This window comes from Salvia hispanica, chromosome 4 (genome assembly GCF_029641045.1).
Source record: "Salvia hispanica isolate PSC_SH4W2 chromosome 4, Shi_PSC_v1, whole genome shotgun sequence".
Taxonomy (NCBI): Eukaryota; Viridiplantae; Streptophyta; class Magnoliopsida; order Lamiales; family Lamiaceae; genus Salvia; species Salvia hispanica.
The window spans coordinates 37,481,024-37,497,157 of record NC_142695.1 but is presented as its reverse complement, the minus strand read 5'-3'; the positions used below and the strand labels follow the sequence as shown (position 1 = coordinate 37,497,157).

At 33.2% G+C, this 16,134-nt stretch overlaps 2 protein-coding genes across 2 annotated transcripts; one reads left to right on the top strand and one right to left on the bottom strand.

The window, feature by feature from the left end:
- Positions 1-1,960: 1,960 nt before the first annotated feature.
- On the bottom strand, positions 1,961-6,071 carry LOC125194287 (translocase of chloroplast 90, chloroplastic). Its single transcript, XM_048092427.2, has 3 exons — positions 5,791-6,071; positions 4,722-4,877; positions 1,961-4,534 (listed from the first exon to the last, which is right to left on the bottom strand). Exons 2-3 carry the CDS (start codon positions 4,870-4,872, stop codon positions 2,289-2,291), a joined length of 2,397 nt encoding a protein of 798 aa, XP_047948384.1. The 5' UTR covers positions 4,873-4,877; positions 5,791-6,071; the 3' UTR covers positions 1,961-2,288.
- A 5,465-nt stretch (positions 6,072-11,536) lies between these two features.
- Positions 11,537-15,143, top strand: LOC148928587 (uncharacterized). The gene is made up of 6 exons (XM_089056716.1): positions 11,537-11,582; positions 12,256-12,345; positions 12,453-12,582; positions 12,776-13,061; positions 14,482-14,572; positions 14,743-15,143. Exons 1-6 carry the CDS (start codon positions 11,537-11,539, stop codon positions 15,141-15,143), a joined length of 1,044 nt encoding a protein of 347 aa, XP_088912842.1.
- The last annotated feature ends 991 nt before the right edge of the window (positions 15,144-16,134 follow it).

Below are 16,134 nucleotides of genomic sequence, written 5' to 3'. Positions count from 1 at the left end.
TATTATAATTATAACATTTACAGATATTATAATTGAATAAATTTATAAATTAAAATTGCACTATGACTTTATTGATTAATAATTAGTTTATAAAATATAATAATTATTATTCATTATACAATTTATATTATATAATTATATTTTAATTATTAATAAATTATTAATTAATATTATGAATTATTATAAAATATATTTATAATTATAATAATTTTAATTATAGTTATTTACTATAGTGAAATTAAGTATAATTTATAATTTTAAATTATTTTAAAATAATAGTAATAATAATAATAATAATAATAATAATAATAAAACTATACTATATTGCTTAAATATGTAAGAATCCTAAAACTGGGGAAAAGAATACTTAGGAAAAGTTAGGATTCAGAATCCTGGAAAGTTGTACTAACTTTCCTTGTTCTCAAATTCTGATTACTTTCCCAGTTTGATCAAAAACTGAAACAAACGCAGAAATTTAAAATTTAAGGAATCAGATTACTTTTCCAGACAGAATCCTGGCAACCAAACATGACCTTAACACGTCAATTTTTCAAATCTCATGAGTAAAAAATATATTTCAATTAGCTTGGATGGAGAGAGTATTATAGTAATCCATCCGTTTCATAGTCATAGAGTCATTTTGCCATTTTGGTACGTTCCATGGTAATAGAGTCATTTCCTTTTTTAGTAAAAGTCAACACATTTTTCCACATCTACTTTACCCTCTCTTACTTTTTTCTCTCTTTATCTCTCTACCTTTTTTTCATTTTTCACTTTATTCTCCCTTTACTTAACTCACCTAACACAATTTTTCTTAATCTCCGTACCGAAAATTTTTGCCTCCATTATTATGGAACGGAGGGAGTACTACTGAATAAATGCCTCAACTATGTCTATGCCTATGTCAAGTTGTCAACTACAGATAAGAAGTTGGCAATGAATTCATTGTTGTACAAACTTGAATTCGCCAGAAAAGCTGTATACTTATATCAAATCAACGTAGGAGTAATAATACTGTGGAGTAGTAGGAGTATATTCTGTGTGTCCTAGTGGACGACCAATTACTGAACCACATTCAATAAAAGATGTCACCTTTTTTTCGAGTTTTTTCTTTAACGGCCCACTTGTCGGCCGAGTTTTTTCTTTAATGATCCAGTTGTTGGTCCACTTGTTAGTCGTCGCGGACAATATGAAATTTTTAATTTTATTAACTTTTTAAAAAAAATTTAAAATAGGTTATATTGTTTATTAAAATAATTTATTATATTTTTTTTTATCTCTCTTACTTTACTAGTTATCCATTAAAATTCGCGTCAAACTAAATATCTATACTTATATGGTTGCTCATTTAGTCATTTATATAGAGAGAAAAATGATAGTAAAGTACTCCCTCCATCCGCGAATGGGAGTCTCATTCCTATCCGGCACGGATTTTAGGAAATATTAAGAAAAGTGAATGGAAGAAAGTTAGTGGAATATGAGTCTCACTTGTATATATTAGTTTTAAATGATATGTGAATGGAGTGAGTTAGTGGAATGTGGGACCTCGGCCCTTTACTATTTATGGTAATTATGAACCGGGACTCCTATTCGTGGACGGACCAAAATGGAAAAACGAGACTCCTTCGCAGACATATGAAGTAAAGAGAGAGAAATTTTTGTTCATAAATAGATATAGACATGAAATGAATGAAGTATTTTTGATGAATGAATTATTATCAAATCAGGTCTAATCCCGAATATATGACATGATTTGAAGATGCCCAACAGGTCAACAACTAACACAAGCATACAAAAATTTAACCGAGTCACAGTTAACTTGTTTACTACTAGTAGTGTAGTATCTCAAAAGAAAAGAGTTAAATCGTTCTATGTTTATCGTAAACCAAATGAATGAGACGAATTTATGAAAATATCAAACGTAAGCATCACAGATAAAGAAATTCAAAACCCATAAACATGCAAAGAAACATTTTTATTTTATATAAACTCCTAAATTTCCTCTGTCCATTTTTGCGAATGATGCCCACTCCATAAACAAAGGAAAACAAAAGATACATCAAAGTTTTCCTATTGTATTTCGTACAACGATTTTCTCCAACAAAATCTTCTCATCACAGCTAACAAAATTGAATAACTTCTGCACAGAGATCATCTCTATCGCCTGTCAACATCACATTTGCAGTTTCTTTTTCTTTCTTTTTTTTCTCTTTTTCATCTATGCATGGCGAAAGTTAGTCTCAAAGATGCTTGCCAAAAACATCGATCATCGATGTTAGCTACAAATATCACCCTATTTCCCGAGGTTCTTTACATGACTTTTTCTTCATCAGGCTTCTTAGCACCGAGATAAGAGCAATCAAAGCTACTTCCATATGCTCGGAGCTATTTACCTTCACACTTACCTGACCCATTTTTCGGCTGTTCATATTGGCGTTCACTGACATTCTTGTGCCACGGCTCACTCTAAAGTCGGATTGTACATTCCCACCCAGCACCATCTCTTTTCCGGAAGAGAGAATCGACATGGATAGAATCACTTTCTCGTCTCTCACAGGGTAGTCCTTCCCCTTCAAAGTGGCTTCAATCGTTCCACCATAAGCCACTTGCCCAACATTCGTCATCCCACCAACGTTCATCTTCAAGTTCAGCCTCTTTTTGGTGAAGATACTGTCTTCAATCTTGGCACCGTAGTAATACTTGTCCCCAAAAGACATCACAGAGACGCCACATTCAGCAACGTTGCAGTTGGAACTCTTTAGCTTTGCGTTGCTTCGAAGTGTATATATCAATTCCTTATTGGCGGATTGGACATCAAGACCTATGGCATAGATGGGCCCTCTAGGGTCTAAGAAAGCCGCCGTTGATTCACACTGCACGTTGAAGTCTTGTTTGTCCTTGCTCATCTGTCCTGCAACACAGGTAATCACATTCTTATTTACTTCCGAAGCCATCTCAATGTTGATTCCATCAAAGCCTACATCATGGTCCCATCCATGAGGATCCAGAACCGGCCTCGCCAATGACTGGTCCCTCGTGACAACACAGCGGAATCGATGCACGGGGGAATCCGAATCAAAACTCAGTGGGATAGCCATTTCTGGTAGCTCAAATGCCTCGGGAGATCCAGGTTGATCGTCGGGGTTATCATCAGAGGCTACAACATCACCTTTCTGCTTTCTTCTGATGCATTCTTCTTTCAGCTGTTTCTTCATGTAAAGGGTCTCCCTGTAATCCAACTCATCAAGATAATCCTTTTTCTGAGAAGGTTCTAACTTTTGGAACTGAGCATGAGTCAGAATACGGATAGGAGGTAACTGATCGTACTCATCTTCATCCTCCATGTCGGAGAGAGAGAGTTCATCAAGTTCACAATCTGCTCCATCCAGGCTCAGTTTGAGACGATGTTTAAGTAAAGATGAGAGCAGATGAGGTAAAGAAGGCAATCGGGTATTACCCAATGGTCCCAACTGTATGCTGTCTTCAAATTGCAAAAGAGCATTAACATCACCAAGTATTTTGGTGCATATACACAATAACATGAACTGGGACATCCATGCCTGTCCATTAGGAAGAACCTTTTTCCCAGTGTTATCCACTTTACAGTAAGGATGATTCTCCACCAAAATTACAGGATTTTCAAGCTTCGTATCCAATGTTGCCCGATGAATGTGGTGTTGCACCACCTGTTTGCAGTAACTGACGTATGAATCATAGCTTACAGGAAACCCGTTTTGACCTTCAGGAAGTGCTGCACAGGAATGAGTCATAACAATTTGGGTGCTGAACCAAATTGCAGGACCAAGAATTTCTGTAACAAGCTTCAGTAATGGAAAATCACTATCACCCATGTGAATCAAATCAAAGCGTTCAAAGTACAAGATTACATCTGGGCGTGATTTACGAATAAACCGCTTCACAGAGTGCAGGATTTTCCGATTTTTTGTGTCAGAATTTGTTGAAGAAGGCAACAGGCCAGGAGTGTCAATAAATGATATCTTCATGCCATATACATTTCCCACAATCTCACGAACCTGATCTGTTGCAGGCTGAAATGCATCCGTGGCTACCTTTGATTCACCAAGTATGGAATTTATTGTGGAACTCTTACCAACACCAGTTTTACCCAAAACAAGAATCTTAAGAGAGAAGTCCAGTTCTGGTTGACCTATTTCTTCTTGCTCAGCAGCTATAATCCGAGCACTGTCACTTTTAAGGTTAGCTCTTTCTAGATCAGATTCCCCAGCACGTATCAAAGTTGCCAGGTGGATCCGATATAAAACTTTTGCCACTGTAAGATTATCTACTGATGGGCCAAGCCGTCGAACAAGACGTAAAAATTTAACTTTCAGAGCTTCAACCTTGGCGACAGGGTCTAAACTCTTCTTCTCCTCACTACTGCTGCGATAAGATCCAGAAGAACTTTCCACTTGTGGGAGCATGTTATTCCGTTCCATCTCAAGATCACTAGATGGCTGAGATGTTTCAGTTGAAACTGGACGTGAAATAAAATTGGCATTGGTTCGAGTAAAACCTGATGCATGAAATAGCAAGCGGCTGCTGTTAGACAACAACTCTATTAGCTAGCACAAAACCTATAAAAATTGTAGTAGCACAACTGTACAAGATAGACGAAAAAGGATATTCACTGTAACTATTTTATTTATCATGTGTGAAACACGCAAAAATTGGAGATTATATAATGAAATGACATGCGGAACCTCTACTAGCAAGCTCTTCATCCTGAGCGTCCTGTGACAATTCATTTTGCGAGTCCTGTGACAAAAAACTTTCAGATGCTGACAGTGGTCTGGTGGCACCTACTGACTTGGATATCACTTGAGAGAAAACCCAATCCTTAATGCTTGTCATGATAACTGCATGTGAGTACAAATGAATTCTTTAGATAAACTTCAGTCAAAAGCGGCAAAGAGAACCATAAATGAAGGACAGGGTCACAAAATGTTCAGAAAGGCTTGACCACTTAAAACTGTAAACTAACAACACACCAATTTTAAATAAATTTAATTCAAATACCAAAGCATGTAAAGGGCTACTGTTATTTACTTGTTGAAGGAGACAAATCCAGTAGTAGTTAAAAATATCAAATTTGGCCTACTTGAAGCACAAAACACCATTTGTTAAAGAAATAATCTATTGCACATTCCACTGCTAATATCATCTGGACCTCTTTCCACTTCACAAGCACCTTAACAATCTGTCCACAATTTTGGTGAGAACGGATACTTATTAAGCGTCTCTGTATGAATCTCCAACCTCTGCCTCTACTGGATCTTTAGAAAAACCAAATATAATGAAAGTTCATAAACCTTTCATTGAGTGTGGAGGTCCAATGTTTGCTCTGGTTAGTATTCTAGCTTATTGGCTAACTATTAATCCTTTCCTATGTTCTATTCAGCAGCTGCATGACCCTTATGAATTGGCAAAGTGCAATCCAATCCCATTGTAATTGTAAATAACTACAACTTCACATATAAGTGGTTCAATTAGATAATGTAAATATTAGTGACTGGTTCCTATTTTCCTTTCATCAATCACATAATTATTAGGAATCTAAATAGTTGTTAGAGAAGAAAAGAAGTAGCTCAAATTAACAATATTGGCAAAGTATTGAAACAACTGATTAACAGTAACAATACTAGCAGCAATCAAAATATTCAAAAATTCGAAGCAGAATCATTTAGTACGCAAAGAATCTGTTAAGAAGAAAAAAAAATAATAAGAGCAGAGAGAAGCAGTGTAAAAGAGATTGAATTTCATGAAATTTACCTTATCGAAACGAGACTTGAAGCCTCCAATAAACAAAGATTCGCAGCTCCAACGAGGTCAAACGGATTTAAGAACGAAGCACAAATGCAACATATCCCCTTGCGAGAGATGAAATTAAAATGATTGCCGAGCTGGGCGGAGAAAATTATTAGTGAATTTAGGAGTAATCGAGAGAGAGATTTAAGGAAAGAAGAAGGGATTTTGGGGGCCAATCGGATAAGCGCAGAGAAGGATGATGATGATGATGTTGTATTGGTAATTCCAGTGTAACGATTGTGAGCCATCCATTCCCAAATCTTATGTCGCGTGGCTTTAACTCATATATAATGACGTAAATGTCCTCAAGAACTTTTTTCTTTAGTTCCTTCTTTCTCTACCTAGTCCGAATCACTTAATTCTTTTCCTACACCATCTCCTATTCCACTCCTTACAAACATAAAATATAATGATGGACCATGGACCCATTACTTATGTTTGTGAGGAGTGGAGCAGGAGATAATGTAGGAAAAGAATTATGTGATCTGGACCACTGCCTTTCTACCTTTTTTTATTTTTTCTACTACTTTTTTTTTTAAAAATTTTAGTAAGGAAAGCAAACCAACCAACAATATGAAATGTCTAATATATTTTGAAGGAGGCAAGTATTAAGACCTGATGGTGGTTAATCCTTTCTGCCTTTTTAAATACTCTCTCTCCTCCCGTCTGCGAAATGTTGTCCGTATTTGATTCGGCGTGTGTTTTGAGAAAAATGAGTAGAAAAAGTTAGCAGAATGTGGATTTCACATTTATATATTAGTTTTATAATAGAGTGTGAGTGTAATGAGTTAGTGAAGAGTGGACTCCATTTACCAAAAATGAAAAAAACAAACAAAGTGGATAACATTTCACGAATGAAAAACCGAATGACAAAAGTGGATAATATTTCACAAACGGAGAGAGTAGTAAGTACTATAGTCAGTGGCGAAGCCACGTTGGGGCGGGGGGCCCATAGTCCCCCAACTAATTTATGTTATAAATGCAAACTACCCTTTACATGTTATTTCAATGGTTCAATTGGTTGTAAGCGCCGTCTTATATTTGGATGCCCCGACTTCAGATGAATATTTAAACATTATAAAAAATTTGTTTTTTCCATCCATTATACTTGAAATCGAAAAATATTAATTATTTCAAGTTTCTGGCGTCACCTACATCGAACAAACCCTATATCTATTAATCGTGATGTGAGCCTCCCAACATAAAAATCCTAGCTTCGCCACTGACTATAATATGGAATTTGTTATGCGTACAAACATCCAAATTCTTTTGGAGGGGATCTTCTTTAATAATTTAGAAATTCGCAATCACTGACTTTTTTTAATATTTAATTAATTTACAAAAGTGAGGAGATAGCCTTCCGATTACTGTGCATTATTGTTTAAATAGATTCATAAATTTCATTCTGTTTTTAAACCCCAAACTATTTGACAATAGTATTTGATTGGGCCGGGAATAGTACGAAAGTGCTTGCATAAATATGAGGAGCCCAAGCTTAAGCCCTATTGGTTCAGGTGGAGAAGCGATGCTCTTAGTGTTGATTGCGTTTGTTGTGTCTAGTGAAGATTGAGATTAAACCTAACTAGTGTTATCACCCTGCATAACACACGTGCATAACACAGGACATAATATTTTCAAATAATGAAGATAAATTTTAAGATTCAAATAATGGAAATAAATTATAAAAATAGATTAAAAACTTAAGATTTTAAATAATGAAAGATAAATTCTAAGATTCAAATAATGAATATAAATTCTAAGGTAAGTAGATAAAAAAAGAGATATAAAGAAAATATAATGATATTTATAGATAAAAAATATGTGTTAAATTAAATGACACATTGCAAATTCGGATCCAGAAACACTATAAATAATTAAAAATATTATAAACAATAACAAAAAAAGAAATGCACTTCTCTCAACTCACTCTAAATGACACATTGCAAATCCGGATTCTAAATGAAACATTGCAAATTCGGCAAACGATTTTATACAATTTTAATTTATGATATGAGTGGAGTAAAATAAAATAAAACAAATTACAAAGAGAGAGATGTACAACTAAAGATTAAATGGTATGTGCTAGTTAGTAGGCCTGTCAAATTGGATACCCGCGGATACCCGATCCGAAATTTTCGGGTACCCGATCCCGAAATTCCAAAAATCCAATACCCGATACCCGACCCGAATTTGATTTCGGGTACCCGGATACCCGACTCGGGTATCCAGTCCCGAAAAATCGGGTATCCAATCCCAATTGTGATTTTGAATTTATTTTATTTTATTTTTGAAAATTAACTACAAACTTTTAGAATTTATTTAATATTATTTTAATTCAAATTTAATACAAAGTTGAAGTACTAGTATTCAAGTAAAAATAACTACAAACTTTTAGAAATACAAAATTCTTATAGTAGCTCGAATTTAAGAGAAAATAACTACAAATTTTTAGAAATACAAAATTCTTGTAGTAGTTCGAATTTAAAAGAAAATAACTAAAAACATTGAAAAATACAAAATTCATAAGTTATAACCATATTAACATCTTTTATCCATCCACAATAAGTCAATAACCGTCAAAATTCATAAGTTCAAACATTCATCCTTTATAAATACACAATTCAATAATTCATAAGAATCAAGATCTAACAATAATATCATCAAAAATTCAAAATATCACAAGTCAATGAAATTAAAATATAATTAAAAAAATTAAATTACATATCTTATATGCTAACTATTAAGTATTAATTAAATTATAGTTAAGAAATTAAATTATATTTAATTATAATAAAAATATAATTTATTAATTTTAGAAAATAAATCGGATAAATCGGGTAATTCGGGTATACCCGATCGGATATCGGGTAACCCGATACCCGATAATCTAAAATTCTCACTACCCGATCCCGATCCGATATCCGAAAAATTGGATTTCGGGTATCCAATTATCCGACTTTTTCGGGTTTGGATATCGGGTATCCAATACCCGATATCCATTTTGACAGGCCTACTAGTTAGAATAAGATATAAAGGAAAATGTGCGACTAAGGACCAAATAAAGGAAAATGTGCGACTAAGGACCAAAAGGAAAAAAAACATATAATTTGAATAAATAAATAGTTCAACAATTTTGTTCAACAAAACATAGATATTCATAAATAGGTACAAAAACTTAGAAATATTAGTACGACCGAAATAAACAATTATTAGTACTACCGAAATAAATAAAATATAATTCAAATTTTAATTTATGTAAATTAAAGCAAAATAGAAATATATTTTACAAAAATAAAATAATTAATATAAGAATTTAATTTTAATTATATTAGAATTAGAAATCCAAAAAGCTCCAAAAAAGAGCCCAATAAAAGAAAACATGCCTGCCCAAAAAATATAAGAACACACAACAGCCCAAATAAATAATACTCATGGGTCAAACATTATACATACAAATGGCCCAAAACATTAGTCCATTTAAACAATTAAAATAATTACACTTTGTAGCTGCTTAAATTAATGAGAGTTTACAACTAATGAAATTAATCGTATTTAGCATTTCTAGTGTTATCATCCGTGCTATGCACGGGACATAATATTTTTAAATAATAAAGATAAATTTTAAGATTCAAATAATGGAGATAAATTCTAAAAGTAGATTAAAAACATACTCCCTCCGTCCCAAGGTATTAGACCAACTTTCCTTTTTGGGATGTCCCAACATATTAGACTCATTTCCTTTTTTAGCAAAAAGCATCTATCTTATTTTATTCTCCACCTACTTTTTTCTCTCTTCTCTCCTCTACTTTTTCCCTCTCTCATACTTTACTCTCTCCACTTTAACTATTTAAATATCAATTCCTTAAAACATATGCCCAAAAGAAGTGAGTCTAATACTCCGGGACGGAGGGAGTAAGATTTTAAATAATGAAAGATAAATTCTAAGATTCAAAGATAAACCATGTTTTAGTGTTAATTATATTATACTTCTTAATTAATTATATTAGTTCCCTATAAATCTGACTTAATACTGAAAAATTTAGTATTATCTTTTTTTTCAATTTAGTAAATTTCTATTGTAATAATTCCAGAATTATTTCAACATTATAGCAGTGACCAAATTAAATTTATTTTAGGTACAAATAGATTAAAAAAAAAAATATTCGATAACAACATTGGAATCATTGAAGACTTCTTTAATTGTTGTGTAATCAGTCACAACTTTAGCTTTGGAAGAAATGAAAAAATAGATTATTGTAATAAAATAGCTATGGAAGGCTAACAGAAATAGGCTGCAAACCTACAGAGTTTTATTGGTCCACACAAAACTAAACAAACATAAGATTTACATTAAACAAACAGACTTTTACAATAAGATAATAAAAATTAAGCCAAGGTGCTGCCCAAATGTGGGCCCAGTGGCACTCTTGTAAATTTTTCAAACAAGTCTCCCTATATGAGTATAGATATAGATTGTGTTTGCTCACATAAATCAGTTTTAATAGCTTCAGTTTAATTAGCACTCTCCTCATCTCACTCAAAATATCCACATTCTTAAATAGCACAATTTAGGAAAAGTTGATAGGTAAACAATTTCTGCATTTTTAGTTTATCTTTTTGGTTCCAGTTTGGAGATATTTGATGGGGTATGCTATCGACATTGTAGAATGAAATCAGTTGTATCTATTTTTTTTTAAAAATTTTGCTATGAAATTGTTGATTGAGTTATAACAATGGAAGGAATCAATTTAGGTCCGATCCTCAATTAATATTTCATTGTTTTGGCTGATCCTTTAGAGAAGAAATGACATATATGAATTTGGTTTTTAGTAATAACACGAAATAATTACATTTTTGGTTTAGAGGTATAGGATTAGGTCTGCTTCAGGTGGAATTCATTGTGTCAACTCTATTAATGCATAAGCTAAATAACTCGAGAAAAAGCCTCTATTAGTGCATCATCCCTTTTTTTTCATTTTGGTCTGTAAAAGAAGTAAATTGAAAAACTAAAAATATTAACTTAACGAACATCATTTGATTTAATGTATAGTACTCCCTATGTGACATCCCTATCCCGAAATATGCATTAATTTCATATTTGCATAATTAATTGTTATTATGTACTAATATATATGCGTTTCCATTAGCATTATAGATATATTATACTATAGGTTCATGATCAATTGAGATTTTTTAGGGTAATTGAGAAATGAGATGCAATATCAGCCACTCATTTTTATTAAATGAGGGGCCCAGAATTTGCCACATGGAAAATATTTTCAGATTAATTAAATACGAAAGGGCAGAATGGTAATTTCGACTGCTTTCTTCAGCGTTTGGCGTCAATGTTCTTCAGCGTTTGGCGATTTCTGTGAGATCTCAGCATTCACGCGATTTTCTCGATTCAAATCAAAATCTCTCCTATTTCTTCTAAGTTTTAGGTTTTTGTGATGTATTTATGAAGGAATCTCATTTGTTTATTATTGTTAACATCGTTGATTCTGAAAATTGATAAATTTTTAAAAAAAAGTCTAGTAATTCGACGAAGTTTGGTTGAATCTGAAGTTTTTATGTTGATTTTATCGACTTTAATTCTGTTTTTATGCTTTATTTGTTGATGCCCAGTCAAATTTGTTCCTAATCAAATTTTTTTGCCTTTTCATCTTAAGCTTCGAGGTCAGTTCATAATCAAAGCCTAAGGTGTTATCTGATGGATTCTTCATCATATTCAGAGTCGACGTTGACGAATGTTGAAGGTATTTTGGTTTGATTTTCATTAACATGACTTTTTTTGTACTTTGTTGGTGAATTATACTCTGTTGACATAAATGTAGATTTGTTGACATTCTATTAATATCATGTATACTCTCTGCTACTATGATGTTCATTTCTTGTTTACTTAAATGCAAATCTGTTGATATTTGAATTGATGTTCTGTTGACATAAATGCAAATATGTTGACATGTTGTATGTTACCTGTTAAATATTCTATTTAGCTATGCTCTTTGTTGACATTTTGTTGACATACAAAATAATCAAAAGCCTCTGCTGGGTGGAGGAAGGGGTTTTGGATATGTTTGAGAGTCCATGGTACGGTGTGTGAGATGTTGGTGCTGGTGTTTTGGTGCTGCATATTTTGAGATGTTGTTTTGAGATTTTGGAAATTCTTTATGCTGTCAGTTAAGATATATGGTTGACATATTTGGATGTTAGTTTATATCATGCTGTGTTGACACTATACTAGTTGATATGTTGTCATTTAAGATATGTTAGTTGACATTATGCTAGTTGATATGCTGTTGCATATTTTGAGATATAGTGTTGAGATTTTGATCCTGGATTTTGGAAACTCTGTATGTTGTCAGTTAAGATATGCTAGTTGACATTATTTGTTTCAGCTTGTTGTCATATTTTCCCATTATGTTGTAGGATCTGTTATTCCAATTTGCAATGCTAAGTTGAGGCCTTATGAAGGTCAAACATTTTCTTCACTTGAGGAGGGAATTTTCTTTATGAAAAGTATGCTCAGGAGGCTTGTTTTGATTGTCGAAGATTTGGAAATAGGTCTAGTGGTGGTGTTGTTGTTTTTCAGTATGTTGTTTGCAACAGATAAGGTTTTCATACAGTTGATCCGTTGGATGTCGCTAGAAGTGTATCTGAGGAAGGGTATGTGTCAGATGATGATGAAGTTTCTTCAAAGAAGAAACACAAACGTGGTCCAAAAAAGGTGTGGTATCGAGCGAGGATCAGTTTCAGGTTTTATTCTGATTTTGGTGTTAACTATTATGTTGTGCATCAATTCATTGAGGGACGCAATCATGCTATGGTTGACAAAGGTCATAAGCGATTTATGAAAGGAAATTGCAGTATGAATGATGTTCATCACAAGTTTGTTGAAGATTGCACCAAATATAACATTGGCCTTACTTCAACTTTCAACTTATTAAAGGAGTTTTTTGGTGGATAGGATGTTTAGAGTAGTTCGAGAGTTAATTTCTGAGGCTGATAAGAGTTGTCGGATGATTATCATGTCCACTTTGGAGAACATCGAGGTCTTTAAAGTTTCTGATGCTAGAAAGAAGACTTTCACAGTTACACATGATATAGAGACTGAGTCATATGAGTGTGAGTGTAAACTATTTGCAAGTTGTGGTTATCTATGCAGCCACCTTTTCTTCGTCCTCAAAAACAAAGATGTTAACAATATTCCAGAGAAATATGTTGGTAATGAAGGGGTTGGCAGCGGAAGTGCTCACATAAATCAATTACATAATAATCCTGATCTATTTAGCAGATTATTTAGATAAATTCTATTCACGTAATTATCACATGTATCATGCTTTAAATTAATTAAAACCTAAAACATGCTTTTCTACGGTTTAGCTATTTTACCTTGATGATTCTCCAAAGAATCGAAGATAGCTAGCGCCTTCTCCACGTGAAGATCTTTAGTACTAAACCACGGATCTTCTGTCTGGTTCCCGGACTGTAAACTGATATCAGGGTGAGCTGATCTCACCAGTATACTAGGACTTAAATAAAGAAGACGGAAAATATATCCCTCGAAGGAGAGAAAATCGCCCCTTATCTATGTAGAGAGGGGGTCGAAATTTTTGGAAGAAAATAATGTGTATTTTATGTCTCCTTTATTCTCCTATTTATAATAAGTCACATATTGGGCCCAGACAGGGATCTATGGAAGGTTTTGGATATGATCTCCTCCAATTAGATTTTTACTAATTAAATTAAACTCAATTTAATATAAGCTTATAATTGGAATATTACGAGCAGCCACTACAGAAGTAATATTGCCCTCCTCATCCAAATCCGAAATTATAAGTACTCCGGGTTTCCATTACTTGATATTTATTTCCCGCGCTTAAGATAGAAACATCCATTAATTAATTATTGTCTGCTATAGACTTAATTAATTAATATCTTATTTATTCCAAGAGTGGATTCAACAAGAAAAACTTATTTATTATTCATAGAGTAATCAAACTCCAACTAGCTAGGTTCCGAATAATAAAACCTTATTTCAAGCTCCTCTTGAGGATGTTATCAAATGAGACTCACCTCGTGCACGATTCAACATAATAGCAGTCCTAGCACCGCTAGATATTAATCACCACTACCCAATATACCAGGCTTATTGGGTTGCGAAAAACCCGCACCATTTGGTAAGTCAAAGTAGTGCATAATCAATATCGTATGCTCAATGCTAACGTACATTGATTAAGAAACAATAATTTACGAGACCTCATCTTTCAGTAGATAGCATAAAGACATGTCTCACTGTTAGATCCAATTCAGTGCTATACCACACCAACGTCATCTTATTTCAGTAAGGCTTAGAAATAATCGGACTGACATTGCAAACTTTCACGATAGGTAGTCTAAGCCTATCTAGGTTGTGAAATTCTTCTTTTTCTTTGTTCAGTACTGATCATGTTACCTTAAAGTGAACGACGCCCACAACCGGTCTACTAAAACAAAGACTTAGACTTTGTTAAGTTACTTATACATTTAAACATGTAATAAACATCCATTAAATGTAAAACATAACAACATTATGACAAAAATAATCTTTTTATTCCTTTGGAAAATAAAATAAGAGTTTTAACAGTATTCAATCACTCGAAAGGTGATTTCTAGTATACAAACTCTAACAGGTACCGGTGGCTGAAAAGTGAATTACTAAAGGCAGTTCATGGTCTCACGAGTGATGAAAGTGCGTCTGACAAAGGTATATGAACTATTTTCAACAGATATTTTAGTTTATTTTGGCATATGTTGTATAAGCTGTTGACATATCTTATATAGGTTGTTGACATAAACTATATAGGCTGTTGACATGTTACATATTTATTGTTCATACAACTTATATAGGCTATTGACATGTTATATGTTTTGCAGGTTTTAACAAAGATGACAAAGTACAGATTGGTAACAGGTGTCATGGACGTTACTTTGGTCTCTATCAACGTGCTTTTAGGAATAAAGATCATCTGATTGCTTTGGATAATTTGCTTGCGGGTATTGGTCCTCAAATTTTTACTGATGAAACTATTGGATCGTCGTCAATTGATAAAAATGATTCAATCATGAACATATACGGTGTTGTTGTACCTGAAGAAATATTTGCACATGCTCCAGATGTGGTTAGTACAAAGGGAGGTGCAAGTGACAAGAAAAGCAGAATTAAGTCGGGCATAGAGAAAGCAATTGAAAAAGCAAGTAAACCTCATAGGGGTTGTGGAAAGTGTCATAAAGTGATTGATCATAATGCCAGAAGTTGTGGCAAAAAGAAGATATGATTGTTCTTTTTTATAATCAGAGTTGTTTTTTAGTTGCTGACATACACTACAAGTTATTGACATATTCTTATTACTTGTTGATATTTGATTTTGCTCTCTATTGACATGTATTGACAAGCTGTTGACATTTCGCTATAAGTTGTTGACATTTTGATATGAATGCTATTGACTTGTATTATATGATCATGATGCCAGAATTTCTGTCAAATAAAAAAATTAAGATAAAATAGTTGTTATTTTTTAATTACAAGAATTGTTTTTGAGTTGTTGACATTATATACAAGTGGATGACAAACTGTTGACATTTGATATACAAGTTGTTGACATTTTTGCTATAAGTTGTTGATATTTGATATGCATGCCATTAACATGTATTGTATGATCATGATACAAGAACTTGTTTCAAATAATAAAATTAAGACAAAATCCACATTCTGATAAGTTCAAAAGTCAGAAACCTTAATTGTAGTTGTTTTGAAATCCATCCAAAAAAAAGTTAACATCAAACATTAAATCCACAATTTGTTTCACTTCTTGTTTCTACGAGTAAACCACTTGTTGTACTTGTTGTTTAGGTCAAGCAAACTATCCTTGATTTCTTCAATCCATGCATCAGCTAGTTGTAACATTGGCAACCTCTGGTTGTTGTAACTTGATGCTATCAAGTTGTAGCAATACCTTCCACGGAGTACCTGGAGAATCTTTATGCTGCGTGGAAAGAAGCCAATAATCCATTCACTGCCCTTTTTACCAACATAAGTTTCAAGTGTCTCATCAAATAGACACCATAGTCCTTTTTGTTGGAGTTTGTGGCCCACTCCAAAGGCAGAACATTGATTGTAGACTTGTTAATATTTTCTAAAATATCTACCAAGTTCTTCTTTAAGGTTAGTTACAATTAAAAATCATGTCAGCTACATATACTAGTCATGTCAACAACTAATATAATTATGTCAACTATGGTACATATCGTGTCAACTGCACATACAAG